Raw genomic sequence first — 20,278 nt, 5'->3', positions numbered from 1 at the left:
TTTATCGCCTTCAAAGTAAAAGTATAAAACGTACTCTTAAAATGTGAAAAAAGCTAATTAGATCATAGTCGCGGACATTTTCATGAAAGTGTTTCTCTATTCATATAAAAAAATAAGGAATATTTAAATAGACATTAACTCATGTTTCAAATGCTTTGTTGAATTGTACAGTGCATAAATGTCGTAACTGACCATCCAGTATCAAACATACGTAAAATGAGCATAAAGGCATAGGCCTAATATAATGTAGGCTCCAAAAAACCCAGCTGTGGAGCAGTTATGTTTGTCACATTGTTTTCTGCATTGTCAAACTGTTTCTCTGTATTAAATTTGTTACAAAGTATTGTAATCTAGTGAGAAGAGGAGCTCAATTTGGATATAAGCACATACAGTCCTACCATTGTGTTTTACTGGACAAGACATTAACTCATTATTTCTGTTCAATCAGACAAATAACAAGCATATAAAGCTAAATTTTTTTCCAAACTTGACAAGTAGGAAATGTGGGTAGATAGTTGTAGAGCTTTAAACATGGTCGCCAGAGGGCGTAATTACACCTCTTTGTAAGAGTTTTATTTTCAAAAGGTTTAGCGGAAGTGCGTAACTATTACGTTGAGCTTCACGGTTATTTTTAAACGCTAGTTTCTGTGTCATGACTTTAGCTCCGAGTCGCGTTTTCAAACTCCATAATGCGGCGTTACATTCGTGCACTATTCTTGTGCACGGTGTTTGCCGTGTTTTCGGGCTTGTATGTTTACAGTAAACTGCTTTACTCAGACGTGCCGGTCGGAGGAAACGGACTGAAGAGGGTTTTCAACCCACCGAGAGTACCCGGAGGCAGGCGAGGGACGGTGGACAAAACTGGGCCCCAAAACCCACATTGGTTTAATAGGTAGGACTGGCTTTTCAGGTCTTTAATGCTTTAACTGGGTACGGCTGTTTCAAAATAGATATATTTCGTGCGATACACGGAGATGTGGAGATATGTAGGCTACTCTGTAAGGTACCACACTTCTGATGCATAGGAATGTGACGCTGACTGACCCAATGCAGATAAAAGTAGCCTTCTCTTCATATAGCTGACGTTACGTCTTTCTACAAGACAGTAATGACGCGAGACTTGGACAGGTGTGTGACTTGTTTGTTCCAAGATTAATACGTCACTAAAATGTATACAATTATAACTTAGTAATACGAAGAATAGCCCCAAAACAGTAGGTCTCCCACAGCCCAACCCAGCCTTAATGTTACCTTTTGCCAGATTTTCATTGTAAAAATCTGATGAAAGTCGATGGAGGGTAAATACATCATCATGTTGAAGGGAATACTGTGATGTAATCAAGTGTTTAATGTATGATGCAGTTGCAAATCAAGCTTTGTTTGTTGTCACACCTGACTGCCAGATCGAGTTTGAGGAGAAGGATAGATGGGAGGAGTAGCTAATAAAGTTAAATGGAAGAGACAACCAATTTCTTACAGAGGTTACTGCCGCCAGGACTGTCTATTTGAGATAAAATCCACAGGGTACCTACTACATAAGTATTTTGTTATCAGGTTCAAAGGAAAGCAGCAATTTTTCACATCTGAGATGCTGAAACCAGAGAATGATTTTTTTTCTTGCACTTGTTTATACCCCGAGTTTGGTGGTGTGTGGCTACCACCGAGACGGTAGTCATTCCCAGCCAAACTCTAATCGGAGTAAAATCATTTAAGACAGAAAATTTACTTTTTTAGCTTTTGACAATTAATGTCAAACCACTTAACTGATTCGCTATTAAAGGATTTATGTCACATAAATTTCTCTATGTGGCGTAATAAGGTGATTTGCTAAAATGGCCTAATGCTGATCCTCTGGAGGCTTGACATTGATGTCTTTCAGTAATATTTTTTACATAAAGAGAAAAGTGGAGTATGCGTTTGCTTTATAGACAATAATTTAAATTATGTGCCCTTTGGTGTCAAGGGTCATAACAAATAAGAAGAAAGAATACCTGACACCTACGCCACCATGGTGAAGCCTTTTGCCAAAACGCATAGGTGCTCACCATGCAGTATTACAAGGTTATTATTATACTCTGACTTCGAGTGCTTGGGGTTGTTGTAAAATCTCTTCAGTCTCCTAGCAAAGAAAGCGTGATTTAAACAATTCTGAAACTTCACTTATTACAACATCTGTCCAACTCTCCATCCTCTTACTCAGGTACATAATGCGTCAGCGTGGTCAGGGGGTGGCGCGTGGTGGCGGCGTTCACAGCACACCCGAACCTCCCATGCACCTGGCCGTGGTGGCCTGCGGGGAGAGGCTGGAGGAGACCCTCACTATGATCAAGTCTGCGGTGCTTTTCAGCATCAAACGCCTCTCCCTGCACATATTCGCTGAAGATCAGCTGCACGCCAGCTTCATGGAAGCCGTGAGTAGGAAATATTTTCAAAATTAAAGTCTGGAATCTGACCTTCAAATCGCTTGCCTGACCGTATCCTACGCTATCTGTCCCTACTAGCTACTTAATAAGTTATCTGCGTTTCAGTTGGAGTCGTGGCCTGGTTTTATTCGCTCCAGGTTCAACTACACTGTCTACTCCATCAGCTTCCCCAGCGAGAACGCTGCCGAGTGGAAGAAACTCTTCAAACCCTGCGCTTCTCAGAGGCTCTTTTTACCTGTGAGTGTCTTATTGAGAAAAGAACCACTGCGGAAACACTTATCTGACGTCAATCTGATATTCTCAGTTATTTGTTTTTGGAGTTCTTTTTAAAGAAAAAACATAACTAAAGTTAGGAAATCAAGGTCTGGAAAACTTGGAGCTCTGTTCAAATCCTCCAGTGAAATTGGGATTGCCCAATTTTAAAGGTGCCATTTTTTTGTGAATTTATACTGTAAAATCTACAGAGTAAAATATACAAACCAAAATATAACTGTATTTTGCTTGTATATATTATAAAAGAGCACTGTAGTGAAATGTAATGTTTCCAAATCATTGTAGTTCACCTTTTATACAAGATAGCGAATGTCTTATAATCTGTTACCCTGAGGCTAATCTCACTGCAGAACATAACGGTAGCATATCCAATTAAAAACATTGGAGAGCATCATTACTGTCCTAAGTGACACCTGTCTTTGTGTCTTTTTTAAAAATCTGTGCAGCTGATCCTAAAAGACGTGGACTCGATCGTGTATGTCGATTCAGACATCCTCTTCCTGCAACCTGTAGACCGCCTGTGGGCGTTCCTGTCCAGGTTTAATTCCTCCCAGCTGGCTGCTATGGCCCCTGAGCACGAGGAGCCCCGTATCGCCTGGTATAACCGCTTCGCCCGCCACCCTTTCTACGGCAGGACGGGCATCAACTCAGGGGTCATGCTCATGAACATGACAAGGATGAGGGACATGTTCTTTAAGGTAGGGCTGCTGAATGCTGAAGACACATTCACCATGTTGTTGGGCTTACTGTGTTAGTGTAATACTTTGATTGGCCACAAGATGTCCTCCTTCCTCTGCAGTTGTAGTGGTCTGTGATAGGATTCAATGTGATCCTGTTGCAATGTGAAGCACCCAACACTTGACAAAATCCTGACACAGTTAAGGCTGACTTTACTTTTTGAATGTTGTGCATACATGTCTGTGTTGACAGAATGACATGACGTTCGTGGGGCTGCGTTGGGAGGAGCTGCTGATGCCTCTGCTTCAGAAATACAAACTCAACATAACCTGGGGAGACCAGGACCTTCTGAATATAATTTTTCACCACAACCCTGGTAAGGCTGCATGCTAACATAACACACACAATGCCTTTTTTAGCCTCCAAAGACTAATAAACTCATATTGACAGTAATACGACGATATAAAATAAGACAGAAATACTTCTCACACTCGTAAAAGTCTACAGGATGCCCTCTTTGTAGCTCTGATTTGTTGTCGTTTATCTGTGTTTGTGCACCTTTATTCCCAGAGTGCTTGCTGGAGTTTCCCTGCCAGTGGAATTACCGTCCGGATCATTGTATCTATGGCAGTAACTGTGCGTCAGCTGAAGAAGACGGTATTTACATACTACATGGAAACAGAGGAGTTTACCACGACCACAAGCAGCCAGCCTTCAAAGCTGTTTACGAGGCCATACGAAAGGTGGGCATGCCTTGGTGTGTTTGTGTTCATGTATGTGAGATGCTTGAATACACCTATAGTTTACTTCTTTAGGCTTTGTGAATGCAGTTATAGTACTCTCTTTTTATGTTCATCCAAACATGGATTGGGCTTGGTGGGATTAGTGCACTGCTCATACCAGGAAAAATTGGCACTAAAATGCAGAACTCCCTACAAGAAGGAGGAAATAAAAGACATTCACATTATCTGTATTAACACTGAACTCCAAGCTGATGCACCAACTGCCAAGATTAATCTGCTTTGATGTATCTAATATTGGCCTCTGTGTGTAAAACTAACCATTAATCTTTTTAATTGCCTTTTATTGTTAATTTCATCACAGACTTGTGCAAAACGTGTAAAAGAAGCTCTTGAAGATGCCCTTGCATCTCTGTAAGCTATTTCACTTCTAATTATTGTAAAAATAATTAGATGTAGTCAACAAGATATCGTATCAGGATGTTCATCAGTTCACCTACAATGTAAAAACCAAACCAATGATCAGTAATGTAAAATATGAACAGAAAAAAGCAAGTTTTACTGTCTGGCACTGAGGCTCCAATGGATTTGTCCTATGCTGTGTTTGAACAACTCACGCACATTATATAGGCAGATACTTATGGTAGATGAAGAGAAAAGGCATCCTCATGTTGCAGCCTATCTTGAGTGAAGGATGCAGCTTTGGAAACACTTGCTTTCTTGTTATGATCACAAGATTTACTGGATTCCAATTTCTGTTTCCATCTGCATATACTGGAAGCAGGCAAATTCTCAAAAGCCATTTTGGGAATTACCAGAAGTGACTTAAAATGAGCAAGAGCACTCTGTTAAAAAGGTCTCTTGAGTACACCAAAGTTTCAAAAGGTTCACCAGTCTCTCAAGTGTTGTAAGTGTAATTTAGAACACAGCGGCTGATGGAAGGAGCCCTTTTATAACCCCAGTGACACGCCTGCTTTCCTCCACTGCCCTCTTTCTTTGCCCTCCTAGATGAGATTTTGGATTGGTGCCGACCCCAAACGCCGTAAGTGTTAGTGACACCATATTGTCCGCATTAGGAAACACAAATCTCCACCATTTTCAGAAGGGCTGGAGTGAAAGCTAATTTCCCCCATGAGGATGTTTATGGGATGTTTACCAGCAGTATAATGATATTGACGACACGAGTGGCATTTACTTAATGAAGCCATCAACATTGGGAGTCTCATTGCTTTCCTATTAACAAAGCATTGAACATAAATCAGAGCGATGGCGGATCTATACCTTATCCATGGCCTGCAGTTAAAACTACAGCTTTATAAGACAGGATCAATTACATCCGTAGACACACATGAACCTTCGCTGTATCTGCTCCTAAGGGCCCATAGCACGCATTCTTCCAAAAGTCTATGTAGGTATTGGCACTTTCATAGATATGTGATTAAGTCTGGTTTTCCAGGAGGATGGAGGAGTATAGATTAATCCTCTGCGTGTTTTATCTCACTGGACAGAGTATTTAATCCATTTTTTGCTTGTTCATCTGCAGCACAACCTCAGGCTTTTTTTGTGTAGTGTTATGGTGTGAATAACTAATAGAACAGTGCTACGTTGGCAGCTCGGTTAGTGTGAGGATTCAGAAAACTGGCACAGGAAAGAGGACTCACACACAGACTCACTTTTACACAATTTCTATAAGAGTTACTGGGAAATATTCACGTTTAGAGTCATACATAAGTTTATTGGCTCTCACAAACAACAGGCCCAGAAGCAATGACTCAACATCATAACATGTCCCAATGTGCAGGGGAGTAAAGTTACCATGCGCATGACTTTGAGGCACACTGATCAGAGCCAACCTGTCTCCATTGGAGAACCACTGGAGATATTTTCCCCCCACATTTTTTGTTTTCTGTTGTTTTCACTCCTTTACATGATCATTGAAGTTGATATAACTTACCCGAGCTAAGTAGCCACAATCTAGCTTTTTGTTAGTCAGCATAATTGCAAACTTCCTACTCATCGCCAAAAAAATATAGTTATGTCCACAGTAAGACAAAGGCAGGAAAACATGACATTTATGTAGGGCCACACACAGCTAATGATTATTTTAAAATTTTATTAGTTAAAATGTCACAGAATAGTGAAAAACAAGCATCATAATGTCTCAGAGCCCTTTGTGACATCTTTACACAGCTTGTTTCGTCCAACCAACAGTCTAAAATCTGAACACATTACAGTTATAAAAAGGAGTAAAGCAGCAAATCCTCACATTTGAGAAGCTGGGACAAGTGAATAATGAGCCTTTTTGCTTGATGAATGGCTTAAATTAATAAACAATAATCAAAATTGTTGTTAAGTTTAGACTAAAGACTAACAGATAAATCAGCTGTTTATCTATTGTTAATGTTGCAACAAGTCTTTAATTCTACCTTTTTTAAAGATTTTTTGTTTTGTTCATATCAGTTAATTTTCTTAATAAACTGGAGACAAATGTACATAAATCAGTGTCCATGCCCTGTATCCTCACACAAAGAAATGGGAATACAAACGGCAGCGCTCCTCCCTGTCTGTCCGCCGGCCTGTGTCTCAAACAGATCACAGCGGTCTGTCCGTCATAAAGCATCTCCTCCCTCCCTCCACTGCAAGAAGAAGCTGAGCCCAAGAAGCAGCAGTTAAATTTTTACAGCCGGCGGTACATTTAGAGTTGCAGTCTGCACACCAACAGTGCCCCATCAGCCACACAAAAATCAATACACCAACTGTAAATGCAACTTTATGACCGTGTGTATGTGTGTGTGTGCGCGCGCTCATAAAAAAGCCACTCTTTGTGACCCAATATCAGGGACCCAATCGCAAGCAAATGAGCTGGCATAAAAAATGGTAATTCCCCTTTGATTTCCTCGGAGCGTTGTAAAGGCTCCTTCATTATTGGGAAGACATGAAATTTCTTCTGTAATCCCCAGTTATCACTGGACGGTAAGCCTATAGCATAAAACTGACTCCAACAACGTGGGTTGCTTTATGTTGTGCCCAGCTGACCGATCAGATTAGATTTGGAGTCCCATCTGAGTCCTGTGTGCCTTGCAGATTTAGTTTTTAATTTATCCAGGCAAAGATATCTTGCCTGCCCAAATGCAACCCAAAGCACCACTTCTTTGCTTTCTTCCTGAGGGAACCTGATCAATTCCACTGGAACAGGGGGTTTGAGAGCTGTCCTCGGGAGAGTTTTGGCAGTAGTTTGGGATTTCAGCTGCTCATTTTATGTTTCTAAGCCCACTCCTCCAACCTTTAGACAACCACCACCCCCGTGTTCCTGCTCTCTGAAGAAAAAGGGAGAGACAGGAGAGTACAAGTCCTCTAACTTGGCAACATTAGACAAGACGGATATACAAACGTCCGTGCCACTCTGCCTTTTATATTCAGCACTTTCCTGGTTTTATCTATTCTGCTCTTTGAAAGCACAATGCTTTGCATTACCTGAATGTCTCTGTCAGATCAGTACATTTTAAAATGAGAATCTTATTCTCAAAATAAATATTCAGTGCTTGGAAATGGATTTTCTCTCTAGAACATCTAAGCTACTTTAATCACACTAAATCTAACCAATGGATTGTTTTGTCGTTCCAGTTCTCTTTTGGTGCAGACCTAGTGACTTCCCTGTTGGATCCTCTCGAAGAGGAGCTGCTGAAGACAACACACACTTATTGTGGAAAGTCCCACCATCTCTTCACCAAGCGGCTGGCACACAGCCTGGCAAACACCAACAGGAAGGCTCCGCTTGGACGGTGACAGAAATGGATCACAATGATGGGACAGAGGCCAACAGGAGAGAGACTTCGCCTTAGTCTAACTTTGAAGAAAAGTTACAGTGGTAGTTGTTACTGGCCATACACACTATACATACACAAGAATCCAATCCAAGCTGAATCCTGCTGTTCAAAGCAGGATCTTTCTACAGATATACAAAATATTCTGAGTTGTAAATGTGTTTTTAGCTGGCACACTGTTCAAAAACAATGAACAGAAGTTGTCCAAAGATGCATAGACTACTAAGTGGACAACTAAAGAGTGGAGCTTTTAGATTATCTTGGTGAACAGCTGCTTTAAGCTCTGTAAGACAGTTGGGATTGTCTCAGATTGAGGCTACGTCCACAATAATAAGTTTAATAATAACTTGATGAAAACTCACATGACAATTCACGTACACTGGGCGTGCGAGTGCCAGTGTAAACAGGAAGCAGATTGTCTACTCTGCTAACACATGAGTATAAGACATAGCTTTAATGTTTTGGCTTGATACACTTGACATGTTGTTACTGATAAGACCAAATGAAGAAGTGAACGTGGGTGTCTGTGCCACTGTTTTCAAATTTCTCCGGTTCCACCCGTTCAGACACAACACAGTCCCGGAGTTCTATACTAAAATGTGGTCAGCAGCATTTTCAAAAATCTCCGTTTTAGGACTTAGAAAACACAGAAGTAGAGTGGATGCTGGGCGTAAATGTAGCAAAAGTAACCTGAGACTAGAAACTGCTAACCTGTTTCTATTTCTCTGGATAAGAGTCTGATGTAAATGCATGACATCGAGTGTAAACGCCAGTTGGCCTTGAATTATTGTATGTATTCCCCCCCGAGTGATTTTATTACAGAATTTCACAGCATTGTATATTTTATGGAAACTTAATTTTTGTTTTAAAACCAACAAGCATCTCGTCTCTTCCAGGTAATTTTCCCCTTTCAGTGCCTTTAGGTTACTGACTATTTATCATGGTGCTAATTATCTGTAAAAGTTTGGAAGAGTAGCTCTTGACTTTCCATATTGGAGATTTTATTGAACCTTGTGAAACACTCTTATTAAAAGAGACAAATCATATCAGAACTGGACAAAGGCTTTCAGCAGGGCGCATTTTTAGGGATGTATGCACTTTTTGAACCTTCAGAAACCACTTCATCACCAACAAGATGGGAGAGAAGTAATTTCAGAGAACACCCATGGAAAAATTATAATCTCAGTGTAAAGTGATTAATTGATTTCTGGAATAGTTTTTCATCTGGGATTTTCCACAGTGGCGGGGGTTGAGCTTATGAAACCTCTGTCAGAGTACTGTTCCTGAGTAAATGTTTTATTATTGTTATGTTATTTTATCTGTTACACAGGTAACAAAATGGGGTGATTCATATAGTGTGTTGCTCAAAGCAGGTGCGGGTCATTTTTGTGTTGTATAATGTCCGTTTTACAGTTTTGTGAGGTCAGGTCAAGTGACTCCACACAAAAGTTTGTTTTTGTAATGCAGAAAAATTGCTATTGAACATGTGAATAAGCTACAAGTCCGTCTCCTGATGCCAAAACATTTCAATTTATTACTTTTAATTATTGGTTTTGCACCATTGAATGTATTTTATTTTTTAACAAATCAAAATGTTATTATTTACTTGTTTGTATGTGTGTCATTGTGTTGAAAAATTAAATTGCTGTTTGTTTTTACATTACAGATCGTGTGTGTGTGTGTGTGTGTAGCATTTTTTGCCACCTTTGTCCACTATTACTTAGGAATCAAATAAATTCTTTTGATACTTTATAACAGTTTTGAAAAAGAATGATTTGATTAAAATAAGTAAATCATTATGTTCATGTTTTGAATTAAAATTGCTGCTATCATTTTCAGTTAATATTTAAAGTCATAGGTCCTCTGTTAAATGGACCTGGATCAGGCAAATGCAAACATCTCATATTAGGTTTTTCTCTCTTTACCAAAATAAGGTATCTTAGTTGGCTTATTATGTAAAGATCTAGCTTGAGAAGAAGATTGATGCTATGCTAGTTTTGCCTCCTTGGGCAGATGGACGTGCCAATAATCTATGACTAGGCCACCAGTGGAGCTACACCATTTCTGCTCCAGCTGTGAGGCGCTCATAAAGTGTATGTAATGGACCAATAACGCATCCGTATAGGTGGCTGTTCGTGACACTGTGGAATTCACTATGGAGAATGAGTTTATGCTTATTCCCATTAGGTGGGGGTACAACCATCCATTTATGGCTCCAGAGGTAGTTTGATTCATTGCACTGCAAATATCCTTCATTCATCACGATATATCTGTATGAGAGCTTATCAATTACCTTTATTGACCTGTGTGCTTAAATGCAACATGTAACAGGCCAGGGCCCCAGGGAGAGGGAGACAATGGCTTGAATTGAGCACCATGTTGAAAAATTCAATATCAACCGTCCTCCAAGGTTTCACTTCCCTGAAACTACATATTTTATATAGTAATAAACAACTCTGATTTTTATTTCTTTTGTGCCATCACAGATGAGAGAGAAACTATTTAAAATAAATATGGGACATCCAGTGTTTAGGGTGGGGTCAGAGTGGAAGATGAGGGGAAATGGGCACGTCACAGAAATGGATGTGAGTGTGTTTGTGATAGAGAATCAGAGTAAATATATATATATATATATATATATATATATATATTAAAATCCTGGTAAGGTTGGCCATTTTTCTCTTTTGTCAAAGGACAAAATGTTGAACAGGAGAGACGAGTGCATAGTGGGAGGACAGAGAAAAGGCTGATAGTGTGTTAGTGATGAAAGAAAAGAACAAGGCTGTCATAGCCAATATAGCAATTAGGGCACTCTGTAGCTTCAGAGCTTTATCTTTTGGATAGAGACAACAGAGTTGAACCTCAAAATTGTATCATCAAAAGAAAACAGAAAAGGAGATATTTCTACAGAAACAAACATATTCCAGGAATGCGCACCATTTGGTGGAAGTACAGTGTAGCTGCAAATAAAATAGTGGGCTAATTATGAACTGTATTCATTGATCGAATAGGATAAACCACCACTAAGGCTACAAAACACCCACTGAGCTACAAAGGACTCTATGTGTAAAGTGGAGAAACTAATTTTCTCTTTCACATGAGGATAAATAGATGGATTTTAGATAAACCTGAAAGCACCAGAACGCAATGAGGTGGACAGGTGCAACATGAGCAATCTACCTGGTCATGTTTATATCATCACTGATCGAGGAGGAATCTGATGTTGCATATACCTGCTCACACATGACCACATAGATTCTGGAGTCACCTCAACTGAGATCACTTGTGGCATTTATCAGATCTTTCCTCCAAAGCACCTAAAGGCTTAAATACAACTTTTGCAACACCTGATGGTGAATATGTTAGCAAACATTTGCCTATTTAGACATCCAGCAGACTGGGAGAATATTAACATACATTTTAAGTCACCAGAGTCCAATATTCACTCTTCCTATAGCTCTTTTTTTCGTCCCCATCAGTTCAAAGCTAAATGCTTAAATATGTTCATCAGCTAGTTGCTAACTTTGTCTATCTACTGTTGGTGCTGGGCAGGTAGCGTACAGTGGGTTTATCTGAGATTTTAGCATTGACAGTACGATAGTGACCCAAAACAGTTAACTTGAGTACTGTAAAATCAAACTAAAACCAATGAGCCAAGAGACGCTAAAACTAAATAAAGCTCAGTGGAACTGCAGAGTTGGGCAATAATTCTCTGTGGATCCATCTTTGTGAGTGGCACCTCTGACAGTGCACATGGTAATTTCATCGATCATTTATATAAAAGTATTGATGGATTGAAATAATTCAAAAATTGATTTTGACAACTTGTAGAACTACAGAGCATCTGCAGCAAACTGTCCATTGGAAGTCAAACCCACAGCCCAAATGTGGTAATTATTAATGGATTATTGCTGGTCTATAAAGCATTAGTTAAAACTACAAACCTATGTATAAGTAGGCCTTATTTGAAAGTAGTAACTATTTCAATATAGTATGTACACTTTGATCTAAAGAATTTCCTCTCATTCATGTCACTTGATATAGAAAGACAAGACAGCAAATGTCTAATTCTGACAGCTTGATGTAATGCACAAACAGTATATGGATGCATAATGCACACATACAGCTACAGTGAGCAAAGGTATTGGGCTGAGGCATCACACACACACACTCGCTCTTATACTATGTACGACTCCTGTTCCACACATTTGAGCATGTTCATCATATCATACTCCTAGATGGCACAGTAGGGGGTCATTTACATGTTGTAATAAGGTCTACACATCACTGCTGTAGGAGATGAGAGAGAGGCACACAGGCCGGAATGTTCCCCACAAACAGAATGTCATGTTCTGCGGTTCTTATTTACATGTCTGCGACTACAGGGTACGTTTGATACCCAGTGAGATGGAATATGACATATTTGCTCACGCTGACACAGAATCTGTTTCAGTGAATCAGTGAATACGACATAAAGAGAGAGACAAAGAGAGTGATGGGTTTTTCAGCAGATTGGTTTATTTACTTCACAGCTTATTTTCTGTGTGTGTTTGTCAGACTCAACACTGCAAATGCCACAAAGCCAACCCGAAGTATGTCTGTCCAGCTTTCTGCAAAATCTCGCTGCTTTCAGGGGAGCCAGCACTCAGGAATCCCGAACCATTATCAGGCTTTCTTCCATATGTGGTCATCGTCCTGGTTTTTGGCCTCATCACTTTGTATGGATGTTCTTTCCTTCCTTTCCCTTTCCCTTCCTTTTCAATCTTTTATTTTAACCTGCCATCCCCTGTCCCGCGATTCCTAAATTCTTATCTTTTCACAGTATTTCTACAAGAATCCACCTTTGAAATCCACCTCAGTGTCTGACCCAGTTTCTAATGCCTGATTTCTTTTTTCCTGCACCCATCAGAGGGCACGCAAACTTCCAAAGACAAACCACACTACGAATACAAAAATATCCAATGTGCTCATCAAACATGCTCATATGTTTTATGCTGTTCAAGAAATGGCAACTGAATGTTTTCAAAGACGGCTTGTGATGCAGAAGTTCTCACCTCTAAACATTTCAAGAACGCCAGTGTGAGCCTGTGCGAAGGAAAATTCTAGCCCTGGGGATTTGAGTTCCTTCGCTTTGTACTAGACTGCAGGCATACATAAGAGCCAAAACAAGGCTGCTACCACCGTGAGACAAACGCATCCAAGGACAATAACGAGACGTTATTGTCTCGTCAAGAATGTGAGGCTGTCGAGTTACAGCTTGCAACAAAATAGATGTTCAGTGGGGTTTTGAAGTGGTTTGAGCATCTGGATTTGCTAAATATAAATGATAGCAGCGGTGTCAAAAGAACACAGCTCCATAATCGTTGGAGTATTAGTCACTGTTTTAAAGAAAAGGTTTGACAGCTTTTTCAAAATCGATACCATCAAGATCGATACCACTCTGAAGTCTACATACAAATATGAAGCTACCACCAGCAGGCGGCAACTCATTTTACACATTTTTCACTTTGTAAAGATAAAACCAAAAAATATTAATTAGCTTTAGAGCTTTCGGAGGTGCTAGTATGTAGATTTATTTTATTTTGGACTGAACTGGGCTAGCTGTTTCTAGCTAGCAGCGATTGCTACCAAGGCTACAGCCAGCAGACGGTTTCCGTAAAGACTAAACAAAACTTTTACACTTAAGTTTTTGTATGGATAAAATAAATTAGACATAAATTGTGAATTAGTGAGCTTTAGAGATGCATATATGACTTTTTGAACTTTTGGAAAGAGCCAGCTAGCCGTTTCCCCGAGTCCATTATTTATGCTAAGCTATGGTAAGAAGCTGCTGGCTCCAGCTTCACTTTATAGAGTTGAGTGAATTGAATCATTCATATCATATCTTCTTATCTAACTCTCCGCAAAGCAATGGAATCAGCATATTTCCCAACATGTTGAATTCTTTCTCTAAGATTGTTTCTATAAATATCACTTTTTGCACTTGTCATCTAAGGTAACACGCCACAGCAATGCTTATTTCTAGCACAAAATATTCCAAGCACATGCTGCAGGAAGAGAACACAAAGCTGCAAATTTATATGCACATGTGTACAACACATATATACACAGAAAGTGCATACTCACCCATCACACTAACACACAAACCCCATCTGCTCTCCCCTCTCTATTGATCCCATATAAAACTTCAAGCCAAAGCAGAGGGGGCACTGAGATAGCGGGGCTGACATCAGAAATGAGAGTGACCATGCCACTTTTATATCCCAACATACCCTGACCCTCCTCCTCTTTTCCCTGCCACATCCTCATCGCACAACAATAGATTTCCCATTACTGCCCCCTTCTTCACTCCATCCCTCAGTGACAGTTCCACAGTATTTACCCCCCTGAGAGATCTGATTCAGAAAACACCGTGTGTGTGTGTGTGTGTGTGTGTGTGTGTGTATGGTCATACATGTGTGCTCATGTGAACACTAGTTTGTGGATGCAAAAAATTATGCTACAGAAGCATGTGTGTGAATATGTGAGTATATGTACAGTCGTGTGTGGGGTGTGAAGTGTACAGCTTTATTGTATTCCAAATGCTCACAGCTTATCTTTTCCTTTCTGCTCTCTTTTTGCCCAACTCTCCACATTCATTCACACACAGACACAGACACAGACACACACACACACACACACACACACACACACACACACTCTCTCTCTCTTTCTCTCTCTCTGTTTCCCCTGCAAGCTTTTCAATTAGATAATTACAGTGGCACTGAATAGAGCCTGCCCAGACACTGGCACTCTATTGTGGAAGCACCTGTCCCCCCATAGACTGCAATTACCTGCCAGGCCGGAGGGGAGTTGCAGGCTATTGTCTGTGGGCATATTTGTGTGTGTGTGTGTGTGTTAAACGGTGACAGTGTGTGCATGTGTCGGCTCAGCCTGTGTATGTAGGCTACTCTATAGGCCTATGCATCTAAGCAGGTGTGTTTGCATGCATGCTTATTTCGGCGCTAAAGGGTCTATTGTATGTGTATGTGTGTCAGAGCTGATGCAAGAAGAGGTTGCACTTAATTAATAATTTTCCTTGACAGTGATAGACAGAGATTTAGAAAGTCTATTCTTCACGTTAACCAATGCAATTTCAACCTAATTTTGATCATGAATACGTGGAACTTACATGTTAAATGCCAGTGCTGCGTACAGAGTATATGAGTGGCCTGCAGCTTGATGTTGCCAGGAGCAGTTGAAATCCTACTGCCATCTATGAGTGTGTGTTGTTAAACACTTTGTTAACATTTGTATCCCTGCTATGGAGCGAACAAGAGTGGGTTTTCTCTGAAAACAGAGAATAAGTGGAGCATGGCAAAAAATTGCAACAAATGTTTTGGACGCTTATATCAAGGGCTGTACTCAACAAAAATGTTAAAAGTCACAGAAAGATTCAGTCAGCTTAATGCAACACTGCACACAATAGCATCAAACCGAGGGTAATGTCTACCAAGTCATATGTGCACAAAACAAACTAAACTACTTCACGGTGCAACTTGTGATAAGAAAACTCCACAGGATATCTTTTAATATATTCTAGTTTACCCTTTTTATATGAGTTCACTCAAGGAATAAGATGATGAGATGTTAACTGGTTTCACTGAGAGTCTGTTATGGTGTACAGGCTACAGTGGCCCGTAGCCAACAGCATAACAACTAAATCTGTTAGCTCTGCTGTTAGCACTGTTAGCTAGCATGAAAATTTCCTCAAACTCGGCCAATCACACTATCTCACACAGGAGACGCCTTACACGCCTCTCTGTATCACCTTGTTTTCTTGTATATCTACAGTAGACTGGCAGAGGACTAGCAAGAAAAAACCTATGTAGCCACTGTTGTGTAAAGGTTTGCTTCCTTGTCAGTGGTTTAATAAAATACATTCATTTTAAGACAAAAGAGATTAAAGAGTTTTTTAGTCATCAATTACCTTTGTTGTTCATTGGTTCATTACCAATTATTAGATAACATTTAGAACTGGCACACGCTTTTAGTTTAATTTAGCCTAAAGCTGAAATGTTCTCCAACAATGACGTGGAGTTGTTGAATGTTTTGTGAAATCCTGCGACTGTGTTGGCTTTGTTTTGAACACACTTTAGATCCATGTAGTCTGAGCTTTTGCGAACAAGCTAAGAATATTAAAACATTTTTAAACATATCTAAAACATAATTTAAACATTTTATCTTAAACAGTTTATAACAAGTGGTAGTAAAATGTGGATGATAGCACTTTAGATCACCAAAATTACATTTAGCTAACAGCATGGAGTGCAAGGATCAGCACCGCATCACACTTGAAAATACTACGTGGTAAATGGTTTTACAACCTAGAATAATCATGTTTTCATGTATAACAAATGCATGCAAAGTAAAGCTGTGCCAGCAAAGAGGAACCATTTTTGCTTTTACAGGCTGCAGTAGCTGTACTCACTTGCAAGGTTGAATCAAGTAAATAATGATAATGCAGTGTTTACACATCACATTAGAAAAGCCCACTTTCTATCATAAATATGAAAATAGTACAGCAAATAGCACGCCCCAACCACTCAGGCAGCTGATGTGACTTTATCCAAATTACACTCTGCTGAATCTCGTCCTGGTGTCTTGTTCTGGCAGCTCCCTGGTGTGTTAATTTACGCCTGGGTCCATTTTATAGTGAGCACCTATTGATCTGCTCGGACACACATGTAAAGCTCTAAAGCTCTGTTAAGACAAGGCCAAATGTCTGCTACAAAGTGATGACAGCACATAACGTGTGTGTCTGCGCGTGCAGCGCTTCACAACGTGTGATCCTCAAACCTCTCAAGGTGGCAAAACACGTCAGTAACACCCTATCACATCTGTTCCCATGACGATGAGGATCCACTCCGTTAATTAAAGCCCTTTACTTCGCCGTTATGTTACGTGAATAACAGGATGAAGTGTGCCTTAAGGGCTTACACATACACAAACACACACACGAACACAAATACCTTAATTTAGTTATGTGCCTTACTAAGTGGAAGACTCGATTGTCTCTCAATCTGTTCACAGCTCTTTAATTTCCCCAGGTAAAAGCAGTGACCCATGAAGACGATTTGCCATAACATACGTACATCACCGACTGCTTTATGCCTCCTAAATGATTTCAATGAGTAAAATGCATAGCGACTAATGGATAAGCATCTTGGCAGGTTGCTGTAATCAAACGCATTCAGTTTATCAGTGATGTTTATCGGGCTTAGCGCTCTTGATGTTCCGGAGGGAGGATGTGAGGCAGGATATGAGGCTGATGTTGTGATCAATCACTGATAGCATCACACGGGACTAACGAGGTCTCCCTAACGAAGGAACACAGAGAAAAGGATATAATTGCGAAAACTCATGATTACCTACCTCAAAGATGGATTCATACTTTCCCTCAGGAGGGAGGGAGGACGAGAGAAGAAGTGAAATAAAAGGTCGATACCAAAACACTGTGCAAGGCCATGAAGTGTTTAAAAAGACAAAGACGGTTTCTTCATTAACATTCAAGTCTCCTGCCAATGAATCCCTGAGAGACAACTGCTCTCTGTTTTAAGACAACACAGAACTTTATTAGTCTCATTCTAAATGTTTGTGCCCAAAAGGCTCGATTTTCATAGCAGAATACTGTAAATGTAAACATAGTTTAAATATACTATACACATAAAAATACACATACATAGCCATAGCCACAGTTTTAATATTTTAATATATCATCATTTAATTTAAAAGGGGCATTATGTAGTTTCCAGTGGCCACTAGCGGTGCGGTTCTAAGATTGCAACCAAGCGTGTGCTCGTACGCGTGCTCGCTTGAAGTGAGCAGAATCCGAAACACAACCGCTTTCGTACAGAAATCCTGCAATAAACGCAGGAACACCAGCATGCAGGCTGTGGCTTTTCACTCAGACATGTTCAGGCTCTGTTACTTCGACGTTCCCGTCTCAGAGGCAGATCAACACCGGCGCCGTAACGTTACTTCATTCAGTGCAGCAAGCCGCATATTGGCACAATACTCCCGAAAAAAGGCAGAGTGACAGCGGCTATAGACAGGCAGGGAGACGGCTTCACACAATATACTGGAAACTCAGGTAAACCCCCACTGCAACATTACAGTAATAGTTTTATCAGCTGCAGGTTGAACTAATCCATGCTCATTACATGATCACGGTACATTTACTGCATTTAGCCGACGTGCTACATCGTTAGCTCACCTGCTGCTTTCAGTAACTATCTTTACTATCTGTGTATCTTTCACCGGAGGCTCAGCAATGTTAGCACAGCTACATGTATTGGATGATAACGAAACGGTTAGTGAGCTGGACTGGATATTAAAACAAGATTGTGTCACACTTTATAACAGTTAGACTGCAGTAAGTAATTTTATTGTAACTAGTGATAGTGGATGGCTCTTCCTCTGGGTTGTTGTGACCGTTTTGTTGCAGTGTTTTATGTTTTGTGGGTCATGTTAGTTACAGCGACGGAGAGGTGGAGAAGCTGTGTACCTGAGTAACGTTATTGGTAAAATCCATAGACTGTATATAAAAACCACAATAAACCTAAACTGAACGTTACGAAGCAAACAGCGTCAGGTCCGAGCTACTGTAGCGTTAGCTGGCTGCTCCTGGCTGCATCACTATAACATTAGTAAACAAATCGATCCACGTTTACTTTTTACCGTTACATCCTTTCTTGCAGGCTAAATCAACAGTGGTACACAGGATAGTAACATGAGTCGCGTTAGTTGGTTAAGTAATATGCAAAGCTAACGTTATATAACTTTGCCCCGGATAACATTAGCAACTGTTCGGCGTTAGCCTGTGAGCTAACTTTCTCTGTGTTTCTGCAGCTTTACTAATGCTCACTTTGTTCTTACTCGACAACATCTGAACCTGTTTGGGCTTAAGCACATAAACTTGTTGTTGTTTTGTATCCTTACGTGGAGCCTGTGTTTTGTTGGGAGCCGGTTGTTTTATGGTGTTAGTGGACTGCATGTCGTTAGCTGCCGTGTTGTCGCTGTAGTCTGAGAGAGGTTCAGGAGCGCGCACAGGGCTGAATCAACAAAACAAAAACAGGCGTGTGCTTCATTTACAAGTGAGTTTTGAGCCCATTGACAATAAGGCAATGAAAATTTGATAAATTTCATTGAAAAACTTGCATATTCAATTCAATTCAATTTTATTTATATAGCGCCAAATCACAACAACAGTTATCTCACAGTGCTTTTCATAAAAGAGCAGGTCTAGACCATACTCTATGATGCTATTTACAGAAGCCCAACAATTCCCACCAAGAGCAAGCACTAGGCGACAGAGGCAAGGAAAAACTTCCTTTAAAGAGGCAGAAACCTCGAGCAGAACCATGGCTCAGGGTGGGCGGCCATCTGCCTTGACCGGTTTGGGTGGGTGGGTGGGTGGGTGAGAGAGAGAGAGAGCGAGAGAGAGAGAGAGAGGGCAAGAGAGGAACAGAGAGAAAAAGAGAGGGATGGAAGGAGAGAGAGGGGAGGGAGGCAGCCTACACAATATACACACACAGAGGTACAGACTGTAAAGGTGATGTTGCTATAGACTAAATGAAAAATGGTATAGATATGTTTAGTAGTGTTAATGATAACAATCGTAATGTTAATGATTATAATAACAATAATAAAAATAGGACTAGTAACAATAGTTGTTGTAGCAGAGGGTGTCGAGCAGAAACACGGGGGCAGCAGGTGACCCGCAACCACAGATCCAGACTCGACAGCTCCAGAGCCAGAAAACCTGCAGGAAGTGATAGGAGGAGAGAGGAGAGGGACGAGAAAGCACAAGACTACCGGAAAGGGGAGAAGTTGTGTTAGTAACATGCATATAGCCCCTTTAACCCTAAATAACACTAAATTTCCCTACACAATGGTCCAAATGTTATTTTTTTTACTCAACATGTGCAATTTATGTTAAATTATAGAATGTAAACTGACAGGACATGTCCTTGGTGTCCTCACTAGTAGCTACGTCTCTGATAGTAAAACTGAATAAAATAAAAATATAAATAATAATATAGGGAGGTCTATCTGTCAGTCCACCACTGAAATATCCCCTTTGCCAGGCAGCTAGCAATGCTTGCCAGGGCTGTGCTCAACTAAAATGTTAAAAGTCACAAAATTAACTTTTTTTAAAAAGGAGATTTTTGCCTTGCCTTGGCTGAGAGTTTTAGGATCTATAAACAAAGGCCAGCATATTTCTCCCACCTGATTAACAGTAATGAAAATTTCTTTTTGATACTGTTGCTAAACTCACACTGCCAATAGCTCTTATTTT

General features: G+C 40.3%; 1 protein-coding gene across 1 annotated transcript; it reads left to right on the top strand.

The window, feature by feature from the left end:
* Positions 1–615: 615 nt before the first annotated feature.
* gxylt1b (glucoside xylosyltransferase 1b) lies at positions 616–9,519 on the top strand. Its single transcript, XM_038738980.1, has 7 exons — positions 616–892; positions 2,201–2,411; positions 2,529–2,660; positions 3,143–3,394; positions 3,627–3,750; positions 3,945–4,117; positions 7,739–9,519. The coding sequence occupies exons 1-7, from the start codon at positions 690–692 to the stop codon at positions 7,898–7,900; spliced, it is 1,257 nt and encodes a 418-aa protein (XP_038594908.1). The 5' UTR covers positions 616–689; the 3' UTR covers positions 7,901–9,519.
* The last annotated feature ends 10,759 nt before the right edge of the window (positions 9,520–20,278 follow it).

This window comes from Micropterus salmoides, unplaced genomic scaffold (assembly GCF_014851395.1).
Source record: "Micropterus salmoides isolate LMB-PRFRI ecotype aquatic unplaced genomic scaffold, ASM1485139v1 Ms_hic_scaffold_23, whole genome shotgun sequence".
NCBI classification, from domain to species: domain Eukaryota; kingdom Metazoa; phylum Chordata; class Actinopteri; order Centrarchiformes; family Centrarchidae; genus Micropterus; species Micropterus salmoides.
The sequence above is the reverse complement of the archived record's forward strand: the minus strand, read 5'-3'. Positions and strand labels throughout refer to the sequence as shown.